The sequence below is a fragment of the Melospiza georgiana genome, chromosome 1 (assembly GCF_028018845.1).
Source record: "Melospiza georgiana isolate bMelGeo1 chromosome 1, bMelGeo1.pri, whole genome shotgun sequence".
Lineage (NCBI taxonomy): Eukaryota > Metazoa > Chordata > Aves > Passeriformes > Passerellidae > Melospiza > Melospiza georgiana.
Genome location: NC_080430.1, coordinates 154121060 through 154148817, shown reverse-complemented (window position 1 = coordinate 154148817; position 27758 = coordinate 154121060). Strand labels below are relative to the sequence as shown.

The window sequence follows — 27758 nt, the reverse complement described above, 5'->3', positions numbered from 1 at the left end:
CTATGGGGAAAAGGGTGGGAAAAACTAAGGGGAAAAGGGCGGGAGAAAGGGTGGGAAAAAACTGAGGGGAAAAGTGGAAAAAGGGTCAGAAAAAACTGAGGGGAAATGAGGGGAAAAGGGTGGGGGAAACTGAGGTGAAAAGGGGAAAAGGGTGGGGGAAACAGGGAAAACTGAGGGGGAAAGGAGGGAAAAGAGGCAGGAAAACCAGATGGAAAAAGGGCAGGGGAAAAAAAACAGGGAAAAAAAGAGGGGAGGAAAAAGAGTGGGAAAAATGGCAGGGAGTTGGTAACAGAGGGATTTGCCCGAGCCTGTGGGCAGCGTGAGCAGCGTGGAGATTCCTGGGGAAAAATGGGAATTTTGGGATGTTGGGAGAGGGGGAAAAGGGGGAAAAACTGAGGGGAAATGTGGGGAAAAGTATGGAAAAACTGAGGGGAAAAGGGCAGAAGAAATAGGGAAAATGGGGGGGAAAATGGCGGGAAAAACTGAGGGGAAAAGGGAGGGAAAAAACTGAGGGGGAAAGGGTGGGGGAAAATGGTGGAAAACTGAGGGGAAAAAGATGGGAAAAACTGAGAGGAAAAGGGCAGGGAAAAAGATGAGAAAAACTGAGGGGAAAAGTGGAAAAAGGGGGCAGGAAAAACTGAAGGAAAAAGTGGGGAAAAGAGTGGGGACAACAGGGAAAAACTGAGGGGGAAAAGTGTGGGGAAAATGGTGGAAAAACTGAGGGGAAAAGTGGGGGAAAGGGGTGGGAAAAACTGAAGGGAAATGTGGGGAAAAGGGTGGGAAAAACGGAGGGGGAAAAGGGTAGAGAAAAGGGGAGGAAAACCTGAGGGGAAAAAGTGGAAAAAGGGCCAGGAAGAACTGAGGGGAAATGTGGGGAAAAGGGTGGGAAAAAGTGAGGGGAAAAGGATGGAGAAAAGGGTGGGAAAAACCGAGGGAAAATGTGGGAAAAGGGTGGGAAAAGCAGGGAAAAACTGAGGGGAAAAGGGCAGGAGAAACTAAGAAAATGTGGGGGAAAGGGCAGGAAAAACTGAGGGGAAATGTGGGGGAAAAGGGGGGCGGGAGCTGACAGAAAATGTGGGGGGAAAGGGTGGGAAAAAGGGCAGGAAAAACTGAGGGGAAAAGTGGGAAAAAGAGTGGGGAAAACTGAGGGGGAAAGTGGAAAAAAGGGCAGGAAAAACTGAGGGAAAATGTAGTAAAAAGGGTGGGAAAAATGGTGGAAAAAACTGAGGGGAAAAGTGGGAGAAGGGCAGGAAAACCTGAGGGGAAATGTGGGGAAAAGGGTGGAAAAACTGAAAGGAAATGTCGGGGGAAAGGCCAGGAGAAACAGAGAAAAGGGTGGAGAAAAGGGCGGGAAAAACTAAGGGGAAAAGTGGAAAAAAGAGTGGGAAAAACAGAGGGGATATGTGGGAAAAAGGGTGGGAAAAAGGGTGGAAAAAAACTGAGGGGAAAAGTGGAAAAAGGGCAGGGAAACCTGAGGGGAAATGTGGGAAAAAGGGCAGGAAAAACTGAGGGAAAATGTGGGAAAAACTGAGGGGGAAAGTGGAAAAAAGGGCAGGAAAAAACAAGGGGAAAAGGATGGATAAACAGGGAAAATGTAGGGGGAAAGGGCAGGAAAGACTGAGGGGGAAAGAGTGGGGAAAAGAGCAGGAAAAAAAGCAGGGGAAAAAAAGAGGGGAGGAAAAAGAGAGGGGAAAATGGCAGGGAGTTGGTAACAGAGGGATTTGCCTGAGCCTGTGGGCAGCGTGAGCAGCGTGGAGATTCCTGGGGAAAAATGGGAATTTTGGGGTGTTGGGAGAGGGGAAAAGGGGGAAAAACTGAGGGGAAATGTGTGGGAAAAGTATGGAAAAAACTGAGGGGAAAAGGGCAGAAGAAATAGGGAAAATGGGGGGGAAAAATGGCGGGAAAAACTGAGGGGAAAAGGGAGGGAAAAACTGAGGGGGAAAGGGTGGGGAAAATGGTGGAAAACTGAGGGGAAAAAGATGGGAAAAACTGAGAGGAAAAGGGCAGGGAAAAAGATGAGAAAAACTGAGGGGAAAAGTGGAAAAAGGGGCAGGAAAAACTGAAGGAAAAAGTGGGGAAAAGAGTGGGGAAAACAGGGAAAAACTGAGGGGAAAAGGATGCGAAAAACTGAGGGGAAAAGTGTGGGGAAAATGGTGGGAAAACTGAGGGGAAAAGTGGGGGAAAGGGGTGGGAAAAACTGAAGGGAAATGTGGGGAAAAGGGTGGGAAAAAACGGAGGGGGAAAGGGTAGAGAAAAGGGGAGGAAAACCTGAGGGGAAAAAGTGGAAAAAGGGCCAGAAGAACTGAGGGGAAATGTGGGGAAAAGGGTGGGAAAAAGTGAGGGGAAAAGGATGGAGAAAAGGGTGGGAAAAACCGAGGGAAAATGTGGGAAAAGGGTGGGAAAAGCAGGGAAAAACTGAGGGGAAAAGGGCAGGAGAAACTAAGAAAATGTGGGGGAAAGGGCAGGAAAAACTGAGGGGAAATGTGGGGGAAAAGGGGGGGGGAACTGACAGAAAATGTGGGGAAAAGGGTGGGAAAAAGGGCAGGAAAAACTGAGGGGAAAAGTGGGAAAAAGAGTGGGGAAAACTGAGGGGGAAAATGGAAAAAAGGGCAGGAAAAACTGAGGGAAAATGTAGTAAAAAGGGTGGGGAAAATGGTGGAAAAAACTGAGGGGAAAATGGGAGAAGGGTAGGAAAACCTGAGGGGAAATGTGGGGAAAAGGGTGGGAAAAACTGAGGGGAAATGTGGGGGGAAAGGGCAGGAGAAACAGGGAAAATGTGTGGGAAAAGGGGCAGAGAAAAACTGTGGGAAAATGTAGTAAAAAGGTTGGGAAAATGGTGGAAAAAACTGAGGGGAAAAGTGGAAAAAGGGCAGGGAAACATGAGGAGAAATGTGGGGAAAAGGGCGGGAAAAACTGAGGGGAAAAGAGTGGGAAGAACTGAGGGAAAATGTGGGAAAAAGAGTGGGAAAAACTGAGGGGAAAATTGAAAAAAGGGCAGGAAAAACTGAAGGGAAATGTGGGAAAAACTGAGAGGAAAAGAGTGGGAAAATGGTGGGAAAAACTGAGGGGAAATATAGGGAAAAAGAACAGGAAAAAAGAAAGGGGAAAAAGGATGGGAAAAAAACAGTGGGAAAAATGGAGAGGAAAGGGTGGCAAAATATAGGGGAAAAGGGTGGGGAAAAAGGAAGGGAAAAAAAGAGAGGGAAAATGGAGGAGAAAGTGCAGGAAAAAAGGGTGGGGAAATGGAGGGGAAAAAGGGGGAAAAAAAGCAGGGAAAAAAAGCAGGGAAAAAAAGTTGGAAAAGGGGCAGAAAAAAAGGACGAGAAAAACAGAGGGAAAGAAGTTGGGGGAAAAAGGTCAGGAAAAATAGCGGCAAAATGGAAAGAAAAATGTTGGAAAAAGAATTGGAAAAATGGAGGGAAAAGGGTAAGAAAAGAGTGGGGAAAAAGGGCAGAAAAATGGCAGAAAAAATAGAGGGAAAAAGGGCAGGAAGGGAAAACAAAAATCAAATCTCACCACAAAGGACCCTCATGACGGCCTCGGCCTGGCCAGGCCTGAAGGAATCGAACCCCAAAGTCCTCAGAGCCTCCAGCACCTCCTCAGGGGGATCTGGGGGGGTCACCAGCAAAAATGGGAAATTTTTAATTTTTTAAAAATTTTTAAGGTTTTTTTTTCATGGATTTGCTCTGGGATTTACCTGGGATGGTCCCAGCAGAAATGGAAAATTTAAAAATTTTTTAAAATTTTTTTAAGGTTTTTTTTTCATGGATTTGCTCTGGGATTTACCTGGGATGGTCCCAGCAGAAATGGGAAATTTTAAATTTTTTAAAAAATTTTTAAGGTTTTTTTTCATGGATTTGCTCTGGGATTTACCTGGGATGGTCCCAGCAAAAATGGGAAATTTTAAATTTTTTAAAAATTTTTTAAGGTTTTTTTTTTCATGGATTTGCTCTGGGATTTACCTGGGATGGCCCCAGCAAAAATGGGAAATTTTAATTTTTTTTTTTTTTTTATTTTTTTAAGGTTTTTTTTTTCATGGATTTGCTCTGGGATTTACCTGGGATGGTCCCAGCAAAAATGGGAAATTTTAATTTTTTTAAAATTTTTTAAAATTTTTTAAGGTTTTTTTTTCATGGATTTGCTCTGGGATTTACCTGGGATGGCCCCAGCAAAAATGTGAAATTTTTAATTTTTTAAAAACTTTTTAAGGTTTTTTTTTTCATGGATTTGCTCTGGGATTTACCTGGGATGGTCCCAGCAGAAATGGGGAATTTTAATTTTTTTAAATTTTTTTTAAATTTTTTTAAGTTTTTTTTTCATGGATTTGCTCTGGGATTTACCTGGGATGGTCCCAGCAGAAATGGGAAATTTTTAATTTTTTAAAATTTTTTTAAGGTTTTTTTTTTCATGGATTTGCTCTGGGATTTACCTGGGATGGCCCCAGCAAAAATGGGAAATTTTTAATTTTTTAAAATTTTTTTAAGTTTTTTTTTCCCATGGATTTGCTCTGGGATTTACCTGGGATGGTCCCAGCAGAAATGGGAAATTTTAAAATTTTTTAAAAATTTTTAAAGATTTTTTTTTCATGGATTTGCTCTGGGATTTACCTGGGATGGTACCAGCAGAAATGGGAAATTTTAATTTTTTTAAAATTTTTTTAAATTTTTTTAAGGCTTTTTTTCATGGATTTGCTCTGGGATTTACCTGGGATGGTCCCAGCAAAAATGGGAAATTTTTAATTTTTTTAAATTTTTTTAAGGTTTTTTTTTCATGGATTTGCTCTGGGATTTGCCTGGGATGATCCCAGCAGAAATGGGAAATTTTAAATTTTTAAAAAATTTTTTAAGGTTTTTTTTCATGGATTTGCTCTGGGATTTACCTGGGATGGTCCCAGCAGAAATGGGAAATTTTAAATTTTTTTAAATTTTTTTAAGGTTTTTTTTTCATGGATTTGCTCTGGGATTTACCTGGGATGGCCCCAGCAGAAATGGGAAATTTTAATTTTTTAAAAATTTTTTAAGGTTTTTTTCCCATTGATTTGCTCTGGGATTTACCTGGGATGGTCCCAGCAGAAATGGGAAATTTTAATTTTTTTTTAATTTTTAAAAAATTTTTAAGGTTTTTTTTTCATGGATTTGCTCTGGGATTTACCTGGGATGGTCCCAGCAGAAATGGGAAATTTTAAAATTTTTTAAAAATTTTTAAAGGTTTTTTTTTCATGGATTTGCTCTGGGATTTACCTGGGATGGCCCCAGCAAAAATGGGAAATTTTAAATTTTTTAAAAATTTTTTAAGGTTTTTTTTCCATGGATTTGCTCTGGGATTTACCTGGGATGGCCCCAGCAGAAATGGGAAATTTTAAATTTTTTTAAATTTTTTTAAGGTTTTTTTTCCCATTGATTTGCTCTGGGATTTACATGGGATGGTCCCAGCAGAAATGGGAAATTTTAATTTTTTTTAAGGTTTTTTTAAGGTTTTTTTTCATGGATTTGCTCTGGGATTTACCTGGGATGGCCCCAGCAAAAATGGGAAATTTTAAATTTTTTTTAATTTTTTTAAGGTTTTTTTTTTCATGGATTTGCTCTGGGATTTACCTGGGATGGTCCCAGCAGAAATGGGAAATTTTTTATTTTTTTAGAATTTTTTTAAGGTTTTTTTTTCATGGATTTGCTCTGGGATTTACCTGGGATGGTCCCAGCAAAAATGGGAAATTTTTAATTTTTTAAAATTTTTTTCAGGTTTTTTTTCATGGATTTGCTCTGGGATTTACCTGGGATGGTCCCATCGGGGTTTGGGGGGTAAAGGGGATCCAGGGGGGGTGGGGGAGGGGATGGGGGGGAGAATTCTGGCTTAGGGAAATCCAGGGAATCCAAAGGGAGCTGGGAATTCTCTGTGCTGGATCCATCTGCAGAAAAAAAAAAAACAAAAAGGAAAAAAATCAGGATTTTACCAGAAAAATTCCCTGGGAAAAGGCAGAAATGCCAAAATTCAGTTTCTCACCAGGAATTTCTGGGGTAAAATCTCCGTTGGTTCTTTGGGCCGCTTCATCCAGAGTGAGGAGCGGCTTCTCCTGGGGGATTTCTTCTGGGAATGATCCCAAATCCTTCCCTGGGGGCAGAATTCCCAAAAAAACCCATGGAAAAGAACCTCATCACCCTTTTCCCACTGTTTTATCCCAAAAATTCCCTCATAAATCCCAAAATTCCCTCAAAAACCCCAAAAAATCCCCTCAGAAATCCCCAAATTGCCCAGAATTTCCTCAGGATTTTCTCCGGGAATGATCCCAAATCCAATCCCAAATCCTTCCCTGGGGGCAGAATTCCCAAAAAAATCCATGGAAAAGAACCTCATCACCCTTTTCCTGCCATTTTATCCCAAAAATTCCCTCAGAAATCCCAAAATTCCCTCAAAAACCCCAAAAAATCCCCTCAGAAATCCCCAAATTGCCCAGAATTTCCTCAGGATTTTCTCCGGGAATGATCCCAAATCCGATCCCAAATCCTTTCCTGTGAGCAGAATTCCCTCAAAAATCCATGGAAAAGAACCTCCCTCACCCTTTTCCTGATGTTTTATCCCAAAAAATCCCTTGAGAAATCCCAATAACCCCTCAGAAACCGAAAAAATTCCCCTCAGAAATCCCAAAATTTCCCAGCCCGATGTCGCAATTTTCCCCTTGAAGAAACCCAAATCCTTCCCTGCGCACAAAAATCCATGCATAAAAACCTCCCTCACCCTTTTCCCGCTATTTTATCCCAAAAATCCCCTCAGAAATCCCAAAATCCGCTCAAAAATCCCAAAAATCCCCTCATAAACCCCAAACCCCGGGCTCACCTCGGCACTCCGAGGCCCAGTGCCCCTTCCCGCCACACCGGAAGCAAACATCGGCTCCGCCCCCGAACTTTTTTCTCCATTTTTGCTTCCAAACCTGCAAAAAAAAAATCCCGAATCCCAAAATTCCATCACGGGAGAGGTCGGAAATTCCCAAAATAAAAAATTTGGGATCTTTTACCTGTTTGCGGAGGAATTTTCCCCTCATGGATGCGCGGGAATACGATTTTCTCTTCAGGTTCAGGCGGACGAAATTGCCTCGGGGCGGAGCTCTGAGGAGGAAAAGGGATTAAAAACGGCGGAAAATGGGAAAATGGGGAAAAAGGGAATTTTAGGATGAGGATTTTTGGGATTTTTTTAATTTTTCGGATTTTGGGGTCTTTAATTTTGAGGGTTTTGAGTGCTCCGATTTTCTCTTCAGGTTGAGGAGGACGAAATTGCCGCGGTCCCGGGCCGGGGCTCTGAGGGGAAAAAGGGATTAAAAACCAGGGAAAATCGGGAAAAATGGGAAAAAAGGGAATTTTGGGATGAGTTTTTTTGGGGATTTTTGGGATTTTCTTAATTTTTCGGATTTTGGGGTCTTTGATTTTGAGGGTTTTGAGTGCTCCGATTTTCTCTTCAGGTTAAGGCAAATGAAATTGCCCCGGGGTGGGGCTCTGAGGGGAAAAAGGGATTAAAAACCAGGCAAAATCGGGAAAATGGGAAAAAAGGGAATTTCAAGATGAGGATTTTTGGGATTTTTTTAATTTTTCAGATTTTGGGGTCTTTAATTTTGAGGGTTTTGAGTGCTCCGATTTTCTCTTCAGGTTCAGGCGGACGAAATTGCCCCGGGGCGGGGCTCTGAGGGGAAAAAGGGATTAAAAAACCAGGCAAAATCGGGAAAAATGGGGAAAAGGGGAATTTTGGGATGAGTTTTTTTGGGGATTTTTGGGATTTTCTTAATTTTTCGGATTTTGGGGTCTTTAATTTTGAGGGTTTTGAGTGCTCCGATTTTCTCTTCAGGTTGAGGAGGACGAAATGGCCGCGGTCCCGGGCCGGGGCTCTGAGGGGAAAAAGGGATTAAAAACCAAGGAAAATCGGGAAAAATGGGGAAAAGGGGAATTTTGGGATGAGTTTTTTTGGGGATTTTTGGGATTTTTTTAATTTTTTGGATTTTGGGGTCTTGAATTTTGCGGTTTTTGAATTCTCAGATTTTCCTTTCAGGTTAAGGCAAATGAAATTGCCCCGGGGTGGGGGCTCTGAGGGGAAAAAGGGATTAAAAACCAGGCAAAATCGGGAAAAATGGGAAAAAAAGGGAATTTCAAGATGAGGATTTTTGGGATTTTTTTAATTTTTCGGATTTTGGGGTCTTTAATTTTGCGGTTTTTGAATTCTCAGATTTTCCTTTCAGGTTAAGGCGGATGAAATTGCCCCGGAGCGGGGGCTCTGATGGGAAAAAGGGATTAAAAACGGTGGAAAATGGGAAAAAATTGAAAAAAAAGGGATTTTTGGGATAAGGATTTTTGGGATTTTTCGGATTTTGGGGTCTTTATTTTTGGGATTTTTTTGGTTCTCATATTTTTAGGATTTTTCAGATTTTGGGGGTCTTTAATTTTGGGATTTTTCAATCTTGGAAAGGCAGAAAAAAGGCAGAGAAAAGTTGGGGAAAAGTTGGAAAAAAGGCAGGAAAAGCTGGAAAAAAGCTGGAAAAGGTGGGGAAAAGGAAAAATCTAGGAAAAATGTGGGAAATTAAATTTAAATTTTAATTAAATTTTTAAAATGTAATTAATTTTAAAATTTAATTAAATTTTAAATAATTTAAAAAATGGGGAAAAGGCAGAAAAATGCAGAATTACCGAGCTCTGCGCGTGGCTTTGGGTTTCTCTTCCTCCTCCTCTTCCTCCTTCAGGAATCCTCCAGATCCATTTTGGGATTTTTCCTTTTCCTGATTTTCCCGATTTTCCCAATTTTCCTGCTTTTCCCAATTTTCCTGCTTTTCCCTCGCCCCGAAAATTCTGGATTTGGGTTCTTTGATCTTGGCTGGAACCTCCCCATCCCCACCCTCATCCCGGGGCCTTTTCCCTCCAAAATTCCCACAAAATTCCGCCCCAAAATTCCCCAAAAATTCCACGTTTTTTTGGGATTCCCAAATTTTCTGGGATTCCTCCACCCTCTGGATCCAGGCGGGGTCCAGAGAGCAAAAAGTTTTGGCCACGCTCCGCTGGAGCCGCTGGAATTTTCCAGAAATGGGGAAAAATTGGGGATTTTGGGCCAAAAATTCGGGGGAATTTGGGGAAAATTTGGGATTTTTTTCTAATGAGGTTGGAGGGAAAATTTTTGGGGAATTTTTGGGATTTCCTGATGGAATTTTGGGTTCGAGTTCTGGGAATTCTTGGGGATTTTTGGGATTTTCTGATGGAATTTCAGGTCCCAACTCCGGGAATTTTTGGGAATTTTTGGGATTTTTTTCTAATGAGGGAGGAAGGAAAAATTCTGGGGAATTTTGGGAATTTTTGGGATTTTCTGATGGAATTTCAGCTCCCAACTCTGGGAATTTTTGGGAATTTTTAGGATTATTTTCTATTAAGGTTGGAAGAGAAAATTCTGGAAATTCTTGGGAATTTTCTGATGGAATTTTGGGTCCCAACTCTGGGAATTCTTGGGAATTTTTGGGATTTTTTCCCATTGATTGAGGAAGGAAAAATCTTTGGGAATTTTTGGGATTTTCTGATGGAATTTCAGGTCCCAACTCTGGAAAATTTTGGGAATTTTTGGGATTTTTTCCTAATGAGGGAGGAAGGAAAAATTCTGGGGAATTTTGGGAATTTTTGGGATTTTCTGATGGAATTTCAGCTCCCAACTCTGGGAATTTTGGGGAATTTTTAGGATTATTTTCTATTGAGGTTGGAAGGGAAAATTCTGGAAATTCTTGGGAATTTTGGGGATTTTCTGATGGAATTTCAGGTCCCAATTCTGAGAATTTTTGGGAATTTTTGGGATTTTTTTCTAATGAGGGAGGAAGGAAAAATTCTGGGAAATTTTGGGAATTTTTTGGATTTTCTGATGGAATTTCAGCTCCCAATTCTGGGAATTTCTGGGAATTTTTAGGATTATTTTCTATTGAGGTTGGAAGGGAAAATTCTGGAAATTTTGGGGAATTTTCTGATGGAATTTTGGGTCCCAACTCTGGGAATTCTTGGGAATTTTTGGGATTTTTTCCCATTGATTGAGGAAGGAAAAATTTTTGGGAATTTTTGGGATTTCCTGATGGAATTTCAGCTCCCACCTCTGGGTTTTTTTGGGATTTTTTGGGAATTTTTGGGTTTTTTCGGAGGTTTGGGGTCAGAGGAGGCTCCTGGAGAAAAAAAGAGAGAAAAAAATTCCCAAATTTTTTATCCACTCTGGAATTTCAAATCCTGAATTTGGAGAAAATCCAAATTTTGGGGTTTCTTGGTTTTGGGGTCCCAAATTTTGGGGTTTCAACTTTTGGGATTCTTCATTTTTGGGGTCTTTGATTTTTGGGGTCTTTAATTTTGGGGGAACCCAAATTTTGGGATTTTTCAATATTTGGAGTCCCAAATTTTGGGATTTTTCAATTTTTGGAGTCCCAAATTTTGGGATTTTTCAATTTTTAGGGGTGTCCAATTTTGGGATTCTCCAATTTTGGGGTTTCTTTTTTTGGGGTCTCCAATTTTTGGGGATCCCAAAATTTGGGATTCTCCAATTTTTGGGATCTCTGATTTTGGAGTCTCCAATTTTATGGGATCCCAAATTTTGAGATTCTCCAATTTTTGGAGTTTCCATTTTTTGGGATCCCAAATTTTGGCATTCTCTGAATTTTGGGGTTCTCCAAATTTGGGATCCCAAAATTTTTTTTCCCATTTTAATGGGTCCTGAATTTTGGGATCCCAAATTTTTGGTGTCTCCAATTTTCAGGACCTTCAATTTTAGGGGATCCCAAATTTTGGAATTTTTCAATTTTTGGAGTCCCAAATTTTGGGATTTTTCCATTTTTAGGGTCCCAAATTTTGGGATTCTCCAACTTTTTGTGTCTCTGATTTTTGGGGTCTCCAATTTTCAAGGTCTTTCATTTTAAGACATTTCAAATTTGGGGATTTTCCAAATTTTTTGGGGGAGTTTCCAGTTTTTGGTGTCTCTCTTTTTCCATTTTAAGGGGTCCTGAATTTTGGGATTCTCTGATTTTGGGGTCTCAAATTTTCAGGGGTCTCAAATTTTGGGATTCTCCAATTTTGGGGTTTCTTTTTTTGGGGTCTTTCATTTTTGGGCATCCCAAATTTTGGGATTCTCCAATTTTTGGGATCTCTGATTTTGGAGTCTCCAATTTTAGGGGATCCCAAATTTTGAGATTCTCCAATTTTTGGGATCCCGAATTTTGGCATTCTCTGAATTTTGGGGTTCTCCAAATTTGGGATCCCAAAATTTTGGGGGTTTTTTTTCCCATTTTAAGGGGTCCTGAATTTTGGGATCCCCAATTTTTGGTGTCTCCAATTTTCAGGACCTTCAATTTCTGGGGATCCCAAATTTTGGGATTTTTCAATTTTTATGGTCCCAAATTTTGGGATTTTTCCATTTTTAGGATCCCAAATTTTGGGATTTTTCAATTTTTAGACTCCCAAATTTTGGAATTTTCCAATTTTTAGGATCCCAAATTTTGGGATTTTCCAGGGTCCCAAATTTTGGGATTTTTCCATTTTTAGGGGTCCAAATTTTGGGATTTTTCAATTTTTAGGGGTGTCCAATTTTGGGATTCTCCAATTTTGGGGTTTCTTTTTTTGGGCTCTCCAATTTTTGGGGATCCCAAATTTTAGGATTCTCCAATTTTTGGGGTCTCTGATTGTGGATTTTCCAATTTTTAGAGTCCCAAATTTTGGGATTTTTCAATTTTTGGAGTCCCAAATTTTGGGATTTTTCCGTTTTTAGGGTCCCAAATTTTGGGATTTTTCCATTTTTAGGGGTCCAAATTTTGGGATTTTTCAGCATCCCAAATTTTGGGATTTTTCCATTTTATAGGGTCCCAAATTTTGGGATTTTTCAATTTTTAGAGTCCCAAATTTTGGGATTTTTCCATTTTTAGGGTCCCAAATTTTGGGATTTTTCCATTTTCAGGGCTCTCCAACTTCGGAATTCTCCAATTTTGGGGTTTCTTTTTTTGGGGTCTCCAATTTTTGGGGATCCCAAATTTTGGGATTCTCCAATTTTTGGGATCTCTGATTTTGGAGTCTCCAATTTTAGGGGATCCCAAATTTTGAGATTCTCCAATTTTTGGAGTTTCCATTTTTTGGGATCCCAAATTTTGGCATTCTCTGAATTTTGGGGTTCTCCAAATTTGGGATCCCAAATTTTTGGGGTTTTTTTTTCCCATTTTAATGGGTCCTGAATTTTGGGATCCCCAATTTTTGGTGTCTCTAATTTTCAGGACCTTCAATTTCTGGGGATCCCAAATTTTGGGATTTTTCAATTTTTAGAGTCCCAAATTTTGGGATTTTTCAATTTTTAGAGTCCCAAATTTTGGGATTTTTCAATTTTTTAGGGTCCCAAATTTTGGGATTCTCCAACTTTGGGGTCTCTGATTTTTGGGGTCTCCAATTTTCAAGGTCTTTCATTTTAAGACATTTCAAATTTGGGGATTTTCCAAATTTTTTGGGGAGTTTCCAGTTTTTGGTGTCTCTCTTTTTCCATTTTAAGGGCTCCTGAATTTTGGGATTCTCTGAATTTTGGGGTCTCAAATTTTCAGGGGTCTCCAATTTTGGAATTCTCCAATTTTGGGGTTTCTTTTTTTGGGGTCTCCAATTTTTGGGCATCCCAAATTTTGGGATTCTCCAATTTTTGGAGTTTCCATTTTTTGGGATCCCGAATTTTGGCATTCTCTGAATTTTGGGCTTCTCCAAATTTGGGATCCCAAAATTTTGGGGGTTTTTTTTCCCATTTTAATGGGTCCTGAATTTTGGGATCCCCAATTTTTGGTGTCTCAAATTTTCAGGATCTTCAATTTTTGGGGATCCCAAATTTTGGGATTCTCCAATTTTTGGGATCCCAACTTTTCGTGTCTCTGAATTTTGGGGTCTTTAATTTCAGGATTCTCCAACTTTTGTGGTCTCCAAATTTTTGGCTCCTCAAATTTTCTGAGTCTTTATTTTCAGGATTCTCCAATTTTTGGGGTCTCTGATTGTGGATTCTCCAATTTTTAGAGTCCCAAATTTTGGGATTTTTCAAATTTTAGGGTCCCAAATTTTGGGATTTTTCAATTTTTAGGGTCCCAAATTTTGGGATTTTTCCATTTTCAGGGGTCTCCAACTTTGGGATTCTCCAATTTTGGGGTTTCTTTTTTTGGGGTCTCCAATTTTTGGGGATCCCAAATTTTGGGATTCTCCAATTTTTGGGGTCTCTGATTGTGGATTCTCCAATTTTTAGGGTCCCAAATTTTGGCATTTTCCAATTTTTCAGGGTCCCAAATTTTGGGATTTTTCAATTTTAGGGTCCCAAATTTTGGGATTTTTCAATTTTTAGGGTCCCAAATTTTGGGATTTTTCCATTTTGAGGTGTCCAAATTTTGGGATTTTCTGAATTTTGGGGTCTCTGAATTTCAGGATCTCCAATTTTTGGAGTCCCAAATTTTGGGATTTTTCCATTTTTTTGGTGTCCCAAATGTTTGGATTTTTCAATTTTTAGAGTCCCAAATTTTGGGATTTTCTGAATTTTGGGGGTCTCTGATTTTCAGGATCTCAAATTTTTGGAGTCCCAAATTTTGGGATTTTTCAATCTTTGGAGTCCCAAATTTTGGGATTTTTCAATTTTTAGAGTCCCAAATTTTGGGATTTTTCCATTTTTAGGGTCCCAATTTTGGGGATTTTTCCATTTTTAGGGTCCCAAAGTTTGGAATTTTTCCATTTTCAGGAGTCCCAAATTTTGGGATTTTCAATTTTTAGAGTCCCAAATTTTGGGATTTTTCCATTTTTAGGGTCCCAATTTTGGGGATTTTTCCATTTTTAGGGTCCCAAAGTTTGGAATTTTTCCATTTTCAGGAGTCCCAAATTTTGGGATTTTCAATTTTTAGAGTCCCAAATTTTGGGATTTTTCCTTTTTAGGGTCCCAAATTTTGGGATTTTTCCTTTTTAGGGTCCCAAATTTTGGGATTCTCCAACTTTTGGTCTCTCTGATTTTTGGGTTCTCCATTTTTTTGGGGCCACAAATTTTCAAAATCTTCAATTTTGGGGTCTCTGATTTTTGCGGTCTTTCATTTTAAAGGGTCCCAAATTTGGGGATTTTCCATTTTCAGGGATCCCTAATTTTGGGATTTTTCAATTTTAGGGTCCCAAATTTTGGGATTTTACAATTTTTAGGATCCCAAATTTTGGGATTTTCCAGGGTCCCAAATTTTGGGATTTTTCAATTTTTTAGGGCCCCAAATTTTGGGATTTTTCAAATTTTTAGGATCCCAAATTTGGGAATTTTTCCATTTTTAGGGTCCCAAATTTTGGGATTTTTTCATTTTTGGAGTCCCAAATTTTGGGATTTTTCAATGTTTAGGGGTCCAAATTTTGGGATTTTCTGAATTTTTGGGATCTCTGATTTTGGGATTCTCCAATTTTTGGGGTCTCTGATTGTGGATTCTCCAATTTTTGGAGTCCCAAATTATGGGATTTTTCAATTTTTAGAGTCCCAAATTTTGGGATTTTTCAATTTTTAGGGTCCCAAATTTTGGGGCATTTCCGTTTTTGGAGTCCCAAATTTTGGGATTTTTCCATTTTTTAGATTCCCAAATTTGGGAATTTTTCCATTTTTAGGGTCCCAAATTTGGGGATTTTTCAATTTTTAAGGTCCCAAATTTTGGGATTTTTCAAGTTTTGGAGTCCCAAATTTTGGCATTTTTTCCATTTTTAGGGTCCCAAATTTTGGGATTTTTCAATTTTTAGGAGTCCAAATTTGGGGATTTTCTGAATTTTGGGGTCTCTGTATTTCAGGATCTCCAATTTTTGGAGTCCCAAATTTTGGGATTTTTCCATTTTTAGGGTCCCAAATTTTGGGATTTTTCAATTTTTAGGGTCCCAAATTTTGGGATTTTTCAATTTTTGGAGTCCTAAATTTTGGGATTTTTCCATTTTTAGAGTCTCAAATTTTGGGATTTTTCAATTTTTAGGGTCCCAAATTTTGGGATTTTTCAATTTTTGGAGTCCCAAATTTTGGGATTTTTCCATTTTTAGGGGTCCAAATTTTTGGATTCTCCAACTTTTGGTGTCTCTCATTTTTGGGTTCTCCAATTTTTTGGGGTCACAAATTTTCAGAATCTTCAATTTTGGGGTCTCTGATTTTTGGAGTCTTTCATTTTAAGGGGTCACAAATTTTGGGATTTTCTGAATTTTTGGGATCTCTGAATTTCAGGATCTCCAATTTTTGGAGTCCCAAATTTTGGGATTTTTCATTTTTTAGACTCCCAAATTTTGGGATTTTTCCATTTTTAAGGTCCCAAATTTTGGGATTATTCAAGTTTTGGAGTCCCAAATTTTGGGATTTTCTGAATTTTGGAGGTCTCTGAATTTCAGGATCTCCAATTTTTGGAGTCCCAAATTTTGGGATTTTTCCATTTTTAGAGTCCCAAATTTTGGGATTTTTCAAGTTTTGGAGTCCCAAATTTTGGGATTTCTCCATTTTTAGGGTCCCAAATTTTGGGATTTTTTACATTTTTAGGGATCCCAAATTTTGGGATTTTTCCATTTTTAGGGATCCAAATTTTGGGATTTTCTGAATTTTTGCGGTCTCTGAATTTCAGGATCTCCAATTTTTGGAGTCCCAAATTTGGGGATTTTTCAATTTTCAGAGTCCCAAATTTTGGCATTTTCCAATTTTTTAGAGTCCCAAATTTTGTGATTTTTCAATTTTTAGGGTCCCAAATTTTGGCATTTTCCATTTTTTAGGGCCCCAAATTTTGGGATTTTCCATTTTTTAGGGCCCCAAATTTTGGGATTTTTCCATTTTTAGAGACCCAAATTTTGGGATTTTGCAATTTTTTAGTGTCCCAAATTTTGGGATTTTTCAATTTTTTAGGGTCCCAAATTTTGGAATTTTTCAATTTTTGGAGTCCCAAATTTTGGGATTTTTCAATTTTTAGAGTCCCAAATTTTGGAAATTTCTGAATTTTGGGGTCCCAAATTTTGGTGGTTTTTTTTTTTGTTTTTTTTTTTTTTTTTGTTTTTTTTTGTTTTTTGTTTTTTTTTTTGTTTTTTTGTTTTTTTTTTTTTTTTTTTTTGTTGTTGTTTTTTAAATTTTTTTGTTGTTGTTGTTGGTTTTTTGTTTTTTTTTTTTTTCCAATTTTTGGGGATCCCAAATTTCAGGATTCTCCAATTTTTGAGATCTCTGATTTTAGGATTTTTCAATTTTGGGGTTTCTTTTTTTGTGGTTTCAGATTTTTGGGCTCCCAAAGTCCCCCCTTTTCCCCCTTTTAACCCTTTCCTGACCTTCCCAGTGGGTCCCAGTTTGTGTTTGAGTCGGATCCCACAGAATTGGGAATTTCCCGCCCGGGGCTGCCGGGCCCGGGGGGTTTGGGGGGCTCTGTTCAGGTGGGAGCCCCAACACCCCAAATCCTCCTCCTGCAAAAGAGAAAAATGACAAAAATCCACAAAATCTGCCCAAAGATAGGAAAAAATTAGAAAAAAAAATCAAAATTTCAGGTCAAAGTTACAAAAAAAACAACCAAAATTCCAGCCCGGAAACGCCAAATGTTCCCGAAATTCCAAAGAAAATCCCCCAAAAAATCTCATCCCTGGATCCCAAAAAATCTCAGCCCAAAACCCCCAAAATTCCCAATCCCAACGTCTCCCAAAATTCACTAAAATCACAAAAAATCTCCCCAAAAATTTCCCCCAAAATGTCCCAAATCTGCTCAATCCCAGCCCCCCAAAAAATTCCCCCAAATCTCAAAATATCCCAGCCCAAAATCCCAAAAATTCCCCCCAAAAATCCCAGAAAAAAACCCCAAATCTCAAAAAAATGCCAGCTCAAAATCCCCCAAAATTCTCCCCAAAATCTCCCAAATCCCCAAAAAATCCCAAATCTGCCTCCAAAAATCCCCAAATTCCATCCCAAAATCCCCAAAAATCCCAAATCCCAAAATTCCCCAAATCCCCAAAAATCCCAAATCCCAAAATTCCCAAAATTCCCAAAAAATTCCAAATCCCAAAATCCCCAAAATTCAAAAAAAACCCCAAAAAATCCCAAAATCCCCAAAAAATCCCGAATCCCAAAATTCCCAAAATTCCCCAAAAATTCCTAATCCCAAAATCCCAAACCCCAAAATCCCCCAAATGCCCAAAAAAATCCCAAATCCCAAAATCCCCAAAATTCCCCAAAATCCCAAATCCCCAAATCCCAAAAAATCCCAAAATTCCCAAAATTCCCCAAAAAATCCCAAATTCCCAAATTCCCAAAATTCCCCAAAAACCTCAAATCCCAAAATTCCCAAAATTCTCAAAAAATCCCAAATCCCAAAAAATCCCAAATCCGAAAATTCCCAAAATTCCAAAAAAATCCCCAAATTCCAAAATTCCCACAAAATCCCAAAATCCCCAAAATCACCAAAAAATCCCAAATCCCAAAATCCCCAAAATTCCCAGAAAATACCAAATCCCAAATTACCAAAAATCCCAAATCCCAAATCCCAAATTCCCCAAAAATCCCAAATCCCAAAATCCCCAAAATTCCCCAAAAATTCCAATTCCCAAAATCCCAAAATCCCCAAATTCCCAAAATTCCAAAAAAATCCCCAAAATTCCCAAATCCCAAAATTCCTAAAATTCCCCAAAAATCTCAAATCCCAAAATCCCCAAAATTCCCAAAAAAATCCCAAATCTCCAAATCCCCAAAAATCCCAAATCCCAAAATCCCCAAAATTCCTAAAAAATTCCAAAATTCCGAAAATTCCCCAAAAACCTCAAATCCCAAAATCCCCAAAATTCCCAAAAAATCTCGAATCCCAAAATCCCCAAAAACTCCCAAATCCCAAAATTCCCAAAATTCCCAAAAAATCCCAAAATCCCCAAATTCCAAAAAAATCCCAAAAAATCCCAAAAAAACCCCAAATCCCAAAATTCCCAAAAATCCCAAATTCCCAAAATTCGCAAAAAATCCCAAATCCCAAAATCCCCAAAATCCCCCAAAAATCCCAACATCCCCCAAATTCCCAAAAAATCCCAAAGCAAAATCCCCAAAATTCCCAAAAAAATCCCAAATCCCAAAATCGCCAAAATTCCCCAAAAATCCCAAATCACAAAATCCCCAAAAAATCCCAAATTCTCCAAAATTCCCAAATCCCAAAATCCCCAAAATCCCCAAAGAATCACAAATCCCAAAAAAACCCCAAATCCCAAAATTCCCCAAAAAATCCCAAAATCCCCAAAAAATCCCCCAAATGCCCAAAAAATCCCAAAACCTCCCAAATTCCCAAAAAAATCCCAAATCCCAAAAAATCCCAAAATCCCCAAAATTCCCAAAAAATCCCAAATCCCAAAATCCCCAAAATTTCCAAGAAAACCAAAATCCCAAAATTCCCAAAAAATCCCAAATCCCAAAATCCAAAAATACCCCCAAAACCCCAAAAAATCCCAAATCACAAATCCCCAAAATTCCTAAAAAATTCCAAAATTCCGAAAATTCCCCAAAAACCTCAAATCCCAAAATCCCCAAAATTCCCAAAATCCCCAAACCCCAAAATCCCCAAAAAATCCCAAATCTCAAAATTTCCAAAATTCCCAAAATCCCCAAAATTCCCAAAAAATCCCAAAATCCCCCAAAAAAACAAATCCCAAAATCCCCAAAATTCCCAAAAAAATCCCAAAATCCCCAAAAAATCCCCCAAATTCCCAAAAAATCCCAAAACCTCCCAAATCCCCAAAAAATCCCCAAAATCCCCCAAAAATCCCAAATCCCAAAGAATCCCAAATCTGAAAATTCCCAAAATTCCCAAAAAATCCCAAAATTCCCAAACCCCAAAATCCCCAAAAAATCCCAAATCCCAAAATTTCCAAAAAAACCAAAATCCCAAATCCCAAATCCCAAAAATCCCAAAATTCCCCAAAATTCCCCAAAAAACCCCAAAATTCCGGGAGGGTTTTTCACATTTTTTAGGGTTTGGGGATTTGGTGTTCCAGGCCCTGCTCCTCATTTGGGGTTTTTGGGGTTTTTTGGGATTTTTGGGGGATTTGGGGTTTTTGGGGTTTTTTGGGGGATTTGGGATTTTTGGGTTTTTTTGGGGATTTTTTGGGGGGTTTTTTGGGGGATTTTTGGAAGGTTTTTTCGGGATTTTTTGGGTTTTTTTGGGGAGTTTTGGGGTTTTTTGGGGTTTTTTTGGGGGGAATTTTTGGGGTTTTTTGGGATTTTGTGTTTCAGGTCCTGCTCCTCATTTGGGGTTTTGGGGTTTTTTGGGGGATTTTTGGAAGCTTTTTTGGGGATTTTTGGGGGTTTTTTAGGGTTTTTTAGGGATTTTTGGGGGCTTTTTTGGGGATTTTTTGGGATTTTGGGGTTTCAGGCCCTGCTCCTCTTTGGGATTTTTTGTTTTCTTGGGGTTTTTTGGGGTTTTTGGGGACTTTTTGAGTTTCAGGCCCTGCTCCTCATTTGGGATTTTTTGGGATTTTTTGGGTTTTTTTGGGATTTTTTGGGATTTTTTGGTCCCTCACCTGCTCCTCCTTTGGGGTTTTTGGTTTTTTGTGGCTTTTTTTTTTTTTTTTTTTTTTGATTTTATGGGAATTTTTGGGTTTTTTTAGCATTTTTGGGGGTTTTTTGGGATTTTTTTTAGGATTTTTGGGGTTTTTTAGGATTTTTTGGGGGTTTTTGAGATTTTTTTTAGGATTTTTGGGGTTTTTTGGAATTTTTTAGGATTTTTGGGCTTTTTTGGATTTTTTTTAGGATTTTTGGGGGTTTTTGGGTTTTTTTTTTAGGATTTTTGGGGTTTTTTAGGACTTTTTTTGTGCATCACCTGCTCCTCCTTTGGGGTTTTTGATTTTTTGTGGGTCTTTTTTTTGATTTTTTGGGGATTTTTTAAAGGATTTTTGGGTTTTTGAGGTTTTTTTTAGGATTTTAGGGATTTTTTGGGATTTTTTTTTAGGATTTTTGAGGGTTTTAGGGATTTTTTTATTTTTTTTTTAGGATTTTTGGGTCCATCACCTGCTCCTCTTTGGGGTTTTTGAATTTTTGGGTTTTTTTGGGGTTTCTTTTTTGTGATTTTTTAGGATTTTCAGTTCCCTCACCTGCTCCTCCTTTGGGGTTTTTGGGGTTTTTTTCTGAGTTTTTTTTATTTTTGGGGTTTTTTTAATTTTTTGGGATTCTTTTTAGGATTTTGGGTCCATCACCTGCTCCTTCTTTGGGGTTTTTTTTTGATTTTTTGGGGTTTTTTGGGATTTTTTTTAGGATTTTTGGGGGTTTTTTGGGATTTTCTTTTTAGGATTTTTGGGTTTTTTGGGGGGGTTTTTTAGGATTTTTGGGGTTTTTTAGGATTTTTTTGGGATTTTTGGGCGGTTTTTTTCGGATTTTGGGGTGTTTTGGGGTTTTTTTTAGGATTTTTGGGGTTTTTTGGGATTTTTTTTAGGATTTTTGGGATTTTTTGGGATCTTTTTTAGGATTTTGGGGGTTTTTTGTGGTTTTTTTTTTATTTTTTAGGATTTTTGGGGGATTTTTTTAGGATTTTTGGGTATTTTGGGGATTTTTTTTAGGATTTTTGGGATTTTTTTGGTATTTTTGGGGTTTTTTGGGATTTTTTAGGATTTTTGCTTCCATCACCTGCTCCTCCTTTGGGGGTTTTGATTTTTGGTGTTTTTCTTTATTTTTGGGGGTTTTTGGGATTTTTTTTAGGATTTTTGGGGTTTTTTTGGGATTTTTTAGGATTTTTGGGTCCATCACCTGCTGCTCCTTTGGGCTTTATGGTTTTTTGTGGGGTTTTTGTTTTTTGGTTTTGGGTTTTTTTGGACTTTTTTTTTAGGATTTTTGGGGTTTTTTGGGATGTTTTAGGATTTTTGGGTGCATCACCTGCTCCTCTTTGGGGTTTTGGATTTTTTGGGTTTTTTGGGATTTTTCGCTTCCATCACCTGCTCCTCCTTTGGGGTCTTTGTTTTTTTGTGGTTTTTTTTTATTTTTTGGGGTTTTTTTTTATTTTTTGGGGATTTTTTAGGATTTTCCGTTCCCTCACCAAACCCTCCTTTGGGGTTTTTGTTTTTTTGTTTTTTATTATTTTATTTTATTTTTTGGGGTTTTTTGGGATTTTTTTTTTTTTTAGGATTTTTGGAGGTTTTTGTGGGATTTTTTTATTATTATTTTTTAGGATTTTTGGGAATTTTTTTTAGGATTTTGGGGTTTTTTGTAGGTTTTTTTTTTATTTTTTAGGATTTTTGGGATTTTTTAGGATTTTGGGTGCCTCACCTGCTCCTCCTTTGGGGTTTCTGGTTTTTTGTGGGGTTTTATTTTATTTTTTGGGGATTTTTTGGGGCTTTTGAGATTTTTTTTTAGGATTTTTGGGTTTTTGGGGATTTTTTTGAGGATTTTTGGGGATTTTTGGGATTTTTTTGGGGATTTTTGGGTTTATCACCTGCTCCTCTTTGGGATTTTTGGTTTTTTGGGTTTTTTTATTTTATTTTATTTTATTTTTGGGGGGTTTTTTGGGATTTTTTAGGATTTGGGGGTTTTGGGGGGATTTTTTAGGATTTTTGGGTCCATCACCTGCTTCTCCTTTGGGATTTTTGGATTTTTGTGGAATTTTTTTTCGGATTTTTTGGGGTTTTTTGGGGATTTTTTTTAGGATTTTGGGGGGTTTTGGGATTTTTTTTAGGATTTTTGGAGTTTTCTGGGGATTTTTTTTAGGATTTTTGGGGTTTTTTTTGTATTTTTGGGGTTTTTTGGTATTTTGTAGGATTTTGGGTGCCTCACCTGCTCCTCCTTTGGGGATTTTTGTGCCCCAGGATTTTCTGCCTTCCCTGGGGGTTTCTGGAGCCGTTTCAGCTCCCGGTACTCCCGGTACAGCCCTGGCAAAGGAAATTCCGGAAATTATTGCAAAATTGGGAAAATTCAGGGAAATTTCAAAAATTTGGGAATTTGGGGAAAATTGGGGGAAAATCAGGGGAAATTTTGGGGAAATTTGGAGAAAATTGGTGCATTTTGGAAGGAAATTGGAAAAAATTGGGATTTTTAGGATAAAAATGATGCAGAAATTGGGAAAAATTGAAGAAATTTTGAGAGATTTGGGGGAATTTTGGGGAGAATTTGGGTAAAATGAGAATTTGTGGGGAAATTTGGGGGAAAATTTGGAAAAAATTTGGGAAAATGGGAGAATTTTGAGGAAATTTTGGTCAAAATTTGGAGAATATTTGGGAATTTTGGGAAAAATTTAGGAAAAAATTGGGGAAATTTGGGGGAAATTGGAGAAAAATGGGAAATTTGGAGAGAATTTGGAAAAAAATTTGTGAAAATTTGGGAATTTGGGGGAAATTAGGATTTTTTTGAGAATTAGGGGAGAAATGGGGAATTTGGGGGGAAATTGGGAATTTTGGTTGAAATTTGAGAATTTGGGGGCAATTTTGAGGAAAATTTGGTATTTTGGGTGTAAGTTGGGAATTTGGGGAAAAATTGGGAAATTTTGGGGAGAAATGAAGGAAATTTGAAGGAAATGTGAGAATTTTGGGGTAAATTTGGGAATTCCAGGAAAAATGAGATTTTTGAGAAGAAAAAAGGAGGGATTTGGAAAAATTTGAGAACTTGGGGCAATTTTGAATGAAAATTGGGAAAATTTGAAGGAATTTTGGGAAAACATGGGAAATTTGAGGGAAAATTGGGTAAAAATTGGGAAAATTGGGGAGAAATTGGGAATTTTGGGGTAATTTTGAGAAAAATTTGGAAATTTATTGGGAAATTTGGAGGAAATGTGGGAATTTTGTGTGAATTTTATGGAAACTTTGGGGTAAAATTGGGAATCTTTGAGAATTTTGGGGAAAATGTGAGAAATTTTGGGGTGAAACATTGGGAATTTTGGGGTAATTATGAGGAAAATTTTGTAATTTTGCAGAAATTTAGGATTTTTTTTGAAATTTGAGGGGAAATATGAGGGGAGAAATTGGGATATTTGGGGTAAAAAATCAGAAAATTTGGGTAAAATTGGGAATTTTTGAAAATTTTGGGGAAAATGTGAGGCAAATTTTGGAGAAAAAATTGGGAAATTGGGGAAATTGGGAATTTTGGGGTAATTATGAGGAAAATTTTGTAATTTTGGGGTAAAATTTGGGAATTTTGGGGTAATTTCCAGGAAAATGTGAGGATTTGGGTGAAAATTGGGAATTTTCAGAATTGGGGGAAGTTTAAGGGGAAATTTGGGAAAATTTGAGATTTTGGGGGTAATTTTGAGGGAAAATTGGGAAATTTTAGAATTTTGGGGGGAATTTGGGGAAAATTTTGGTAGGAAATTGGGGAAAAATGGGGGATTTTGGGGTAATTTTGAAGGAAAATTTGTACTTGGGGAAATTTGGAAATTTTTTTAGAAATTTGAGGGATTTTGGGGAAAATTTGGAAATTTTCTAGAAATTGGAGGGGAATTTGGGGGTAATTTTGAGGAAATTTGGGGTAAAATTGGGGATTTTGGGGGAAAATGTGAGGCAAATTTTGGGAAAAAATTGGGATATTTTGGTGAAAATTTGGGTATTTGGGGGAAAATTGGGGAAATTTCGTAAAATTTGGGGATTTGGGGGGTAAATTTGGGGATTTTTGTGCACTCACTGCGAGTTTCCTCTGGAGCCTCCTCGATGTCGGCCTGGAAGGAAAAAATCCCAAAAATTGAGAAAATTTGGGAATTGTCCCAAATTCTGGGACAGGGGAAGGATTTGGGGGTTTTTTGTGGGGGATTTTTGGGATTTTTGGGGGGATTTTATGGTGAGAAAACCAAAGGAAATTTTTTTTAATGGAAAAAAAAAAAACCCCAAACCCTTCCAAGGACCCCCCCTGAGGCCCCCAAAAATGGCCCCAAATATTCCAAGGACACCCCAAAATCCCATCAAGCAAAATCCCCATTTCAGGGACTCCCCAAACCCCCAAAACCACCTCAAGATCACCCCAAAAAAAAAACCCAAACCCCCCAAAATCAAATTCCCCCCATTGCAGGAGCCCTCTGAAGCACCCCAAGGAGCCCAAAACCTCCCCAAGGACACCCCAAAAAGCCCCAGACACCCCTAAATCAAACCCTTCTCATTAAACCGCCCCAAGGACCCCAAAAAAAAAAACCAGGACCCCCTAAACCAAATCCTGCCACCCCAGGACCCCCCTAAACCAGCCCAAGGACACCCCCAGCACCCCAAAATCACCTCAAGGACCCCCCAAAAAAACCCAGGACTCCCCTAAACCACCCCAAGGACACCCCCAGCACCCCAAAATCACCTCAAGGACCCCCCAAAAAAACCCAGGACTCCCCTAAACCACCCCAAGGACACCCCCCAAACTAAATTCCCCCAGTCCAGGATGCCCCAAAACCACCCCAAAGAGCCCCCCAGCACCCCAAAATCACCTCAAGGACCCCAAAACCAACTCAAAAACCCCAAAACCACCCCAAGGACACCCCAAAACCCTCCCTAAAGCAAATCCCTCCATTCCAAGGATCCCCCTAAACCACTCTCAAAACCCCCTCAGACCCCAAAAAACACCCCAAGAAAACCCAAGACCCCCCTTAAACCAAATTTCACCATTCCAGGATCCCCCAAAACCACTTCAAGGACCCCAAAACCCCCCCAAGGTCCCCCCAGTCCCGGGGTTCCCCTCAGGAATTTTCCCCTCAGGAATTTTCCCCTCACGGTTCCCCTCAAAAATTTTCCCCTCAGGAATTCTCCCCTCAGAATTTTTCCCCTCAGGATTTTTCCCCCCAGGAATTTTCCCCTCAGGAATTTCCCCTCACGATTCCCCTCAGGAATTTTCCCCTTCGGAATTTTCCCCTCACAAGTTTTCCCCTCAGGAATTCTCCCCTCAGGGATTTTCCCCTCACGATTCCCCACAGGAATTCTCCCCTCAGGATTTTTCCCCCCAGGAATTTCCCCTCACGATTCCCCTCAGGAATTTTCCCCTCAGGAATTTTCCCCTCAGGATTTTTCCCCTCGGGAATTTTCCCCTCAGGAATTCTCCCCTCAGGGATTTTCCCCTCAGGAATTCTCCCCTCAGGATTTTTCCCCTCAGGATTTTTCCCCTCAGGAATTCTCCCCTCAGGAATTCTCCCCTCAGGCTTTTTCCCCCAGGAATTTCCCCTCACGATTCCCCTCACGATTCCCCTCAGGAATTTTCCCCTCAGGAATTCTCCCCTCAGGAATTCTCCCCTCAGGATTTTTCCCCCCAGGAATTTCCCCTCACGATTCCCCTCAGGAATTTTCCCCTCAGGAATTCTCCCCTCAGGAATTCTCCCCTCAGGATTTTTCCCCCCAGGAATTTCCCCTCACGATTCCCCTCAGGAATTCTCCCCTCCGGAATTTTCCCCTCAGGAATTTTCCCCTCAGGATTTCTCCCCTCAGGGATTTTCCCCTCAGGAATTCTCCCCTCGGGAATTTTCCCCTCACGATTCCCCTCAGGATTTTTCCCCTCAGGAATTCTCCCCTCAGGATTTTTCCCCCCAGGAATTTCCCCTCACGATTCCCCTCAGGATTTTTCCCCTCAGAATTTCTCCCCTCAGGAATTTTCCCCTCAGGAATTTTCCCCTCAGGAATTCTCCCCTCAGGATTTTTCCCCTCGGGAATTTTCCCCTCAGGATTTTTCCCCTCGTGATTCCTCACAGGAATTTTCCCCTCAGGAATTCTCCCCTCAGGAATTCTCCCCTCAGGAATTTTCCCCTCAGGAATTCTCCCCTCAGGATTTTTCCCCTCGGGAATTTTCCCCTCAGGAAAATTCCCCTCACGATTCCCCTCAGGAATTTTCCCCTCAGGAATTTTCCCCTCCGGAATTCTCCCCTCAGGGATTTTCCCCTCGCGATTCCCCACAGGAATTCTCCCCTCAGGAATTTTCCCCTCAGGAATTTTCCCCCCAGGAATTTTCCCCTCACGATTCCCCTCAGGAATTTTCCCCTCCGGGATTTTCCCCTCACGAGTTTTCCCCTCGGGATTTTTCCCCTCAGGAATTTCCCCTCACGATTCCCCTCAGGAATTCTCCCTTCAGGAATTTTCCCCTCAGGAATTCTCCCCTCAGGATTTTTCCCCCCAGGAATTTCCCCTCACGATTCCCCTCAGGAATTTTCCCCTCCGGAATTTTCCCCTCACGACTTTTCCCCTCAGGAATTCTCCCCTCAGGAATTTTCCCCTCACGATTCCCCTCAGGAATTTTCCCCTCAGGAAATTTCCCCTCACGTTTCCCCTCAGGAATTCTCCCCTCAGGGATTTTCCCCTCAGGAATTCTCCCCTCAGGATTTTTCCCCCCAGGAATTTCCCCTCAGGAATTCTCCCCTCAGGAATTCTCCCCTCAGGGATTTTCCCCTCACGATTCCCCACAGGAATTCTCCCCTCAGGATTTTTCCCCTCAGGAATTCTCCCCTCAGGAATTCTCCCCTCAGGAAAATTCCCCTCACGATTCCCCTCAGGAATTTTCCCCTCAGGATTTCTCCCCCCAGGAATTTTCCCCTCAGGGATTTTCCCCTCACGACTTTTCCCCTCAGGGATTTTCCCCTCAGGAATTCTCCCCTCAGGGATTTTCCCCTCACGATTCCCCACAGGAATTCTCCCTACAGGAATTCTCCCCTCAGGAATTCTCCCCTCAGGATTTTTTTCCCCAGGAATTTCCCCTCACAATTCCCCTCAGGAATTCTCCCCTCAGGAATTCTCCCCTCGGGAATTTTCCCCTCAGGAATTTTCCCCTCAGGAATTCTCCCCTCAGGAATTCTCCCCTCGGGAATTTTCCCCTCAGGAATTCTCCCCTCAGGAATTCTCCCCTCAGCATTTTTCCCCTCAGGAATTCTCCCCTCAGGAATTTTCCGCTCAGAAATTCTCCCCTCAGGGATTTTCCCCTCACGATTCCCCTCAGGAATTCTCCCCTCAGGAATTTTCCCCCCAGGAATTCTCCCCTCAGGATATTTCCCCCCAGGAATTTCCCCTCACGATTCCCCTCAGGAATTTTCCCCCCAGGAATTCTCCCCTCAGGATATTTCCCCCCAGGAATTTCCCCTCACGATTCCCCTCAGGAATTTTCCCCTCACGATTCCCCTCAGGAATTTTCCCCTCAGGAATTTTCCCCTCAGGAATTTTCCCCTCACGATTCCCCTCAGGAATTTTCCCCTCAGGGATTTTCCCCTCACGATTCCCCTCAGGAATTTTCCCCTCAGGAATTTTCCCCTCAGGATTTTTCCCCCCAGGAATTTCCCCTCACGATTCCCCTCAGGAATTTTCCCCTCAGGAATTTTCCCCTCAGGATTTTTCCCCTCACGATTCCCCTCAGGAATTTTCCCCTCAGGAATTTTCCCCTCACGATTCCCCACAGGAATTCTCCCCTCAGGATTTTTCCATCACGATTCCCCTCATGAATTCTCCCCTTAGGAATTTTCCCCCCAGGAATTTCCCCTCAGAAATTCTCCCCTCAGGAATTCTCCCCTCGGGAATTTTCTCCTCCGGAATTTTCCCCTCACGAGTTTTCCCCTCAGGATTTTTCCCCTCACGAATTCTCCCCTCACGATTCCCCTCAGCCGCACCTGGCTGGGTTTGCGCTGCCGCTCCCGCAGGAATTCCGCTTCCCAACGCTTCAGCAGCACCTTCAGCTCCTGCTGCCGCTCCATGGCCGCCAAAGCGGGATTGGGGTCGGGATTTGGGGTTTGGATCAGGAATTGGGGTCGGGGATCGAGGGAGGCTCCGGGGGGATCCCAGAGCCGCCTCAGAGCGAACCTCCCGCTCCCGCCAAACGCCAGCCAATAGGAAGGCAGGGATCAGTGATTGACAGCCAAATGAGCCAATGGGAAG

At 40.2% G+C, this 27758-nt stretch overlaps 1 protein-coding gene across 1 annotated transcript; it reads right to left on the bottom strand.

Annotated features, from left to right (window-relative positions):
- Window positions 1-27577, bottom strand: LOC131086541 (uncharacterized). Its single transcript, XM_058029639.1, has 14 exons — window positions 27494-27577; window positions 23569-23602; window positions 21733-21827; window positions 16281-16412; window positions 9354-9387; window positions 8939-9120; window positions 8664-8752; window positions 7010-7100; window positions 6832-6925; window positions 6001-6108; window positions 5771-5905; window positions 3517-3609; window positions 1700-1761; window positions 1-24 (listed from the first exon to the last, which is right to left on the bottom strand). Exons 1-14 carry the CDS (start codon window positions 27575-27577, stop codon window positions 1-3), a joined length of 1257 nt encoding a protein of 418 aa, XP_057885622.1.
- Window positions 27578-27758: the final 181 nt, after the last annotated feature.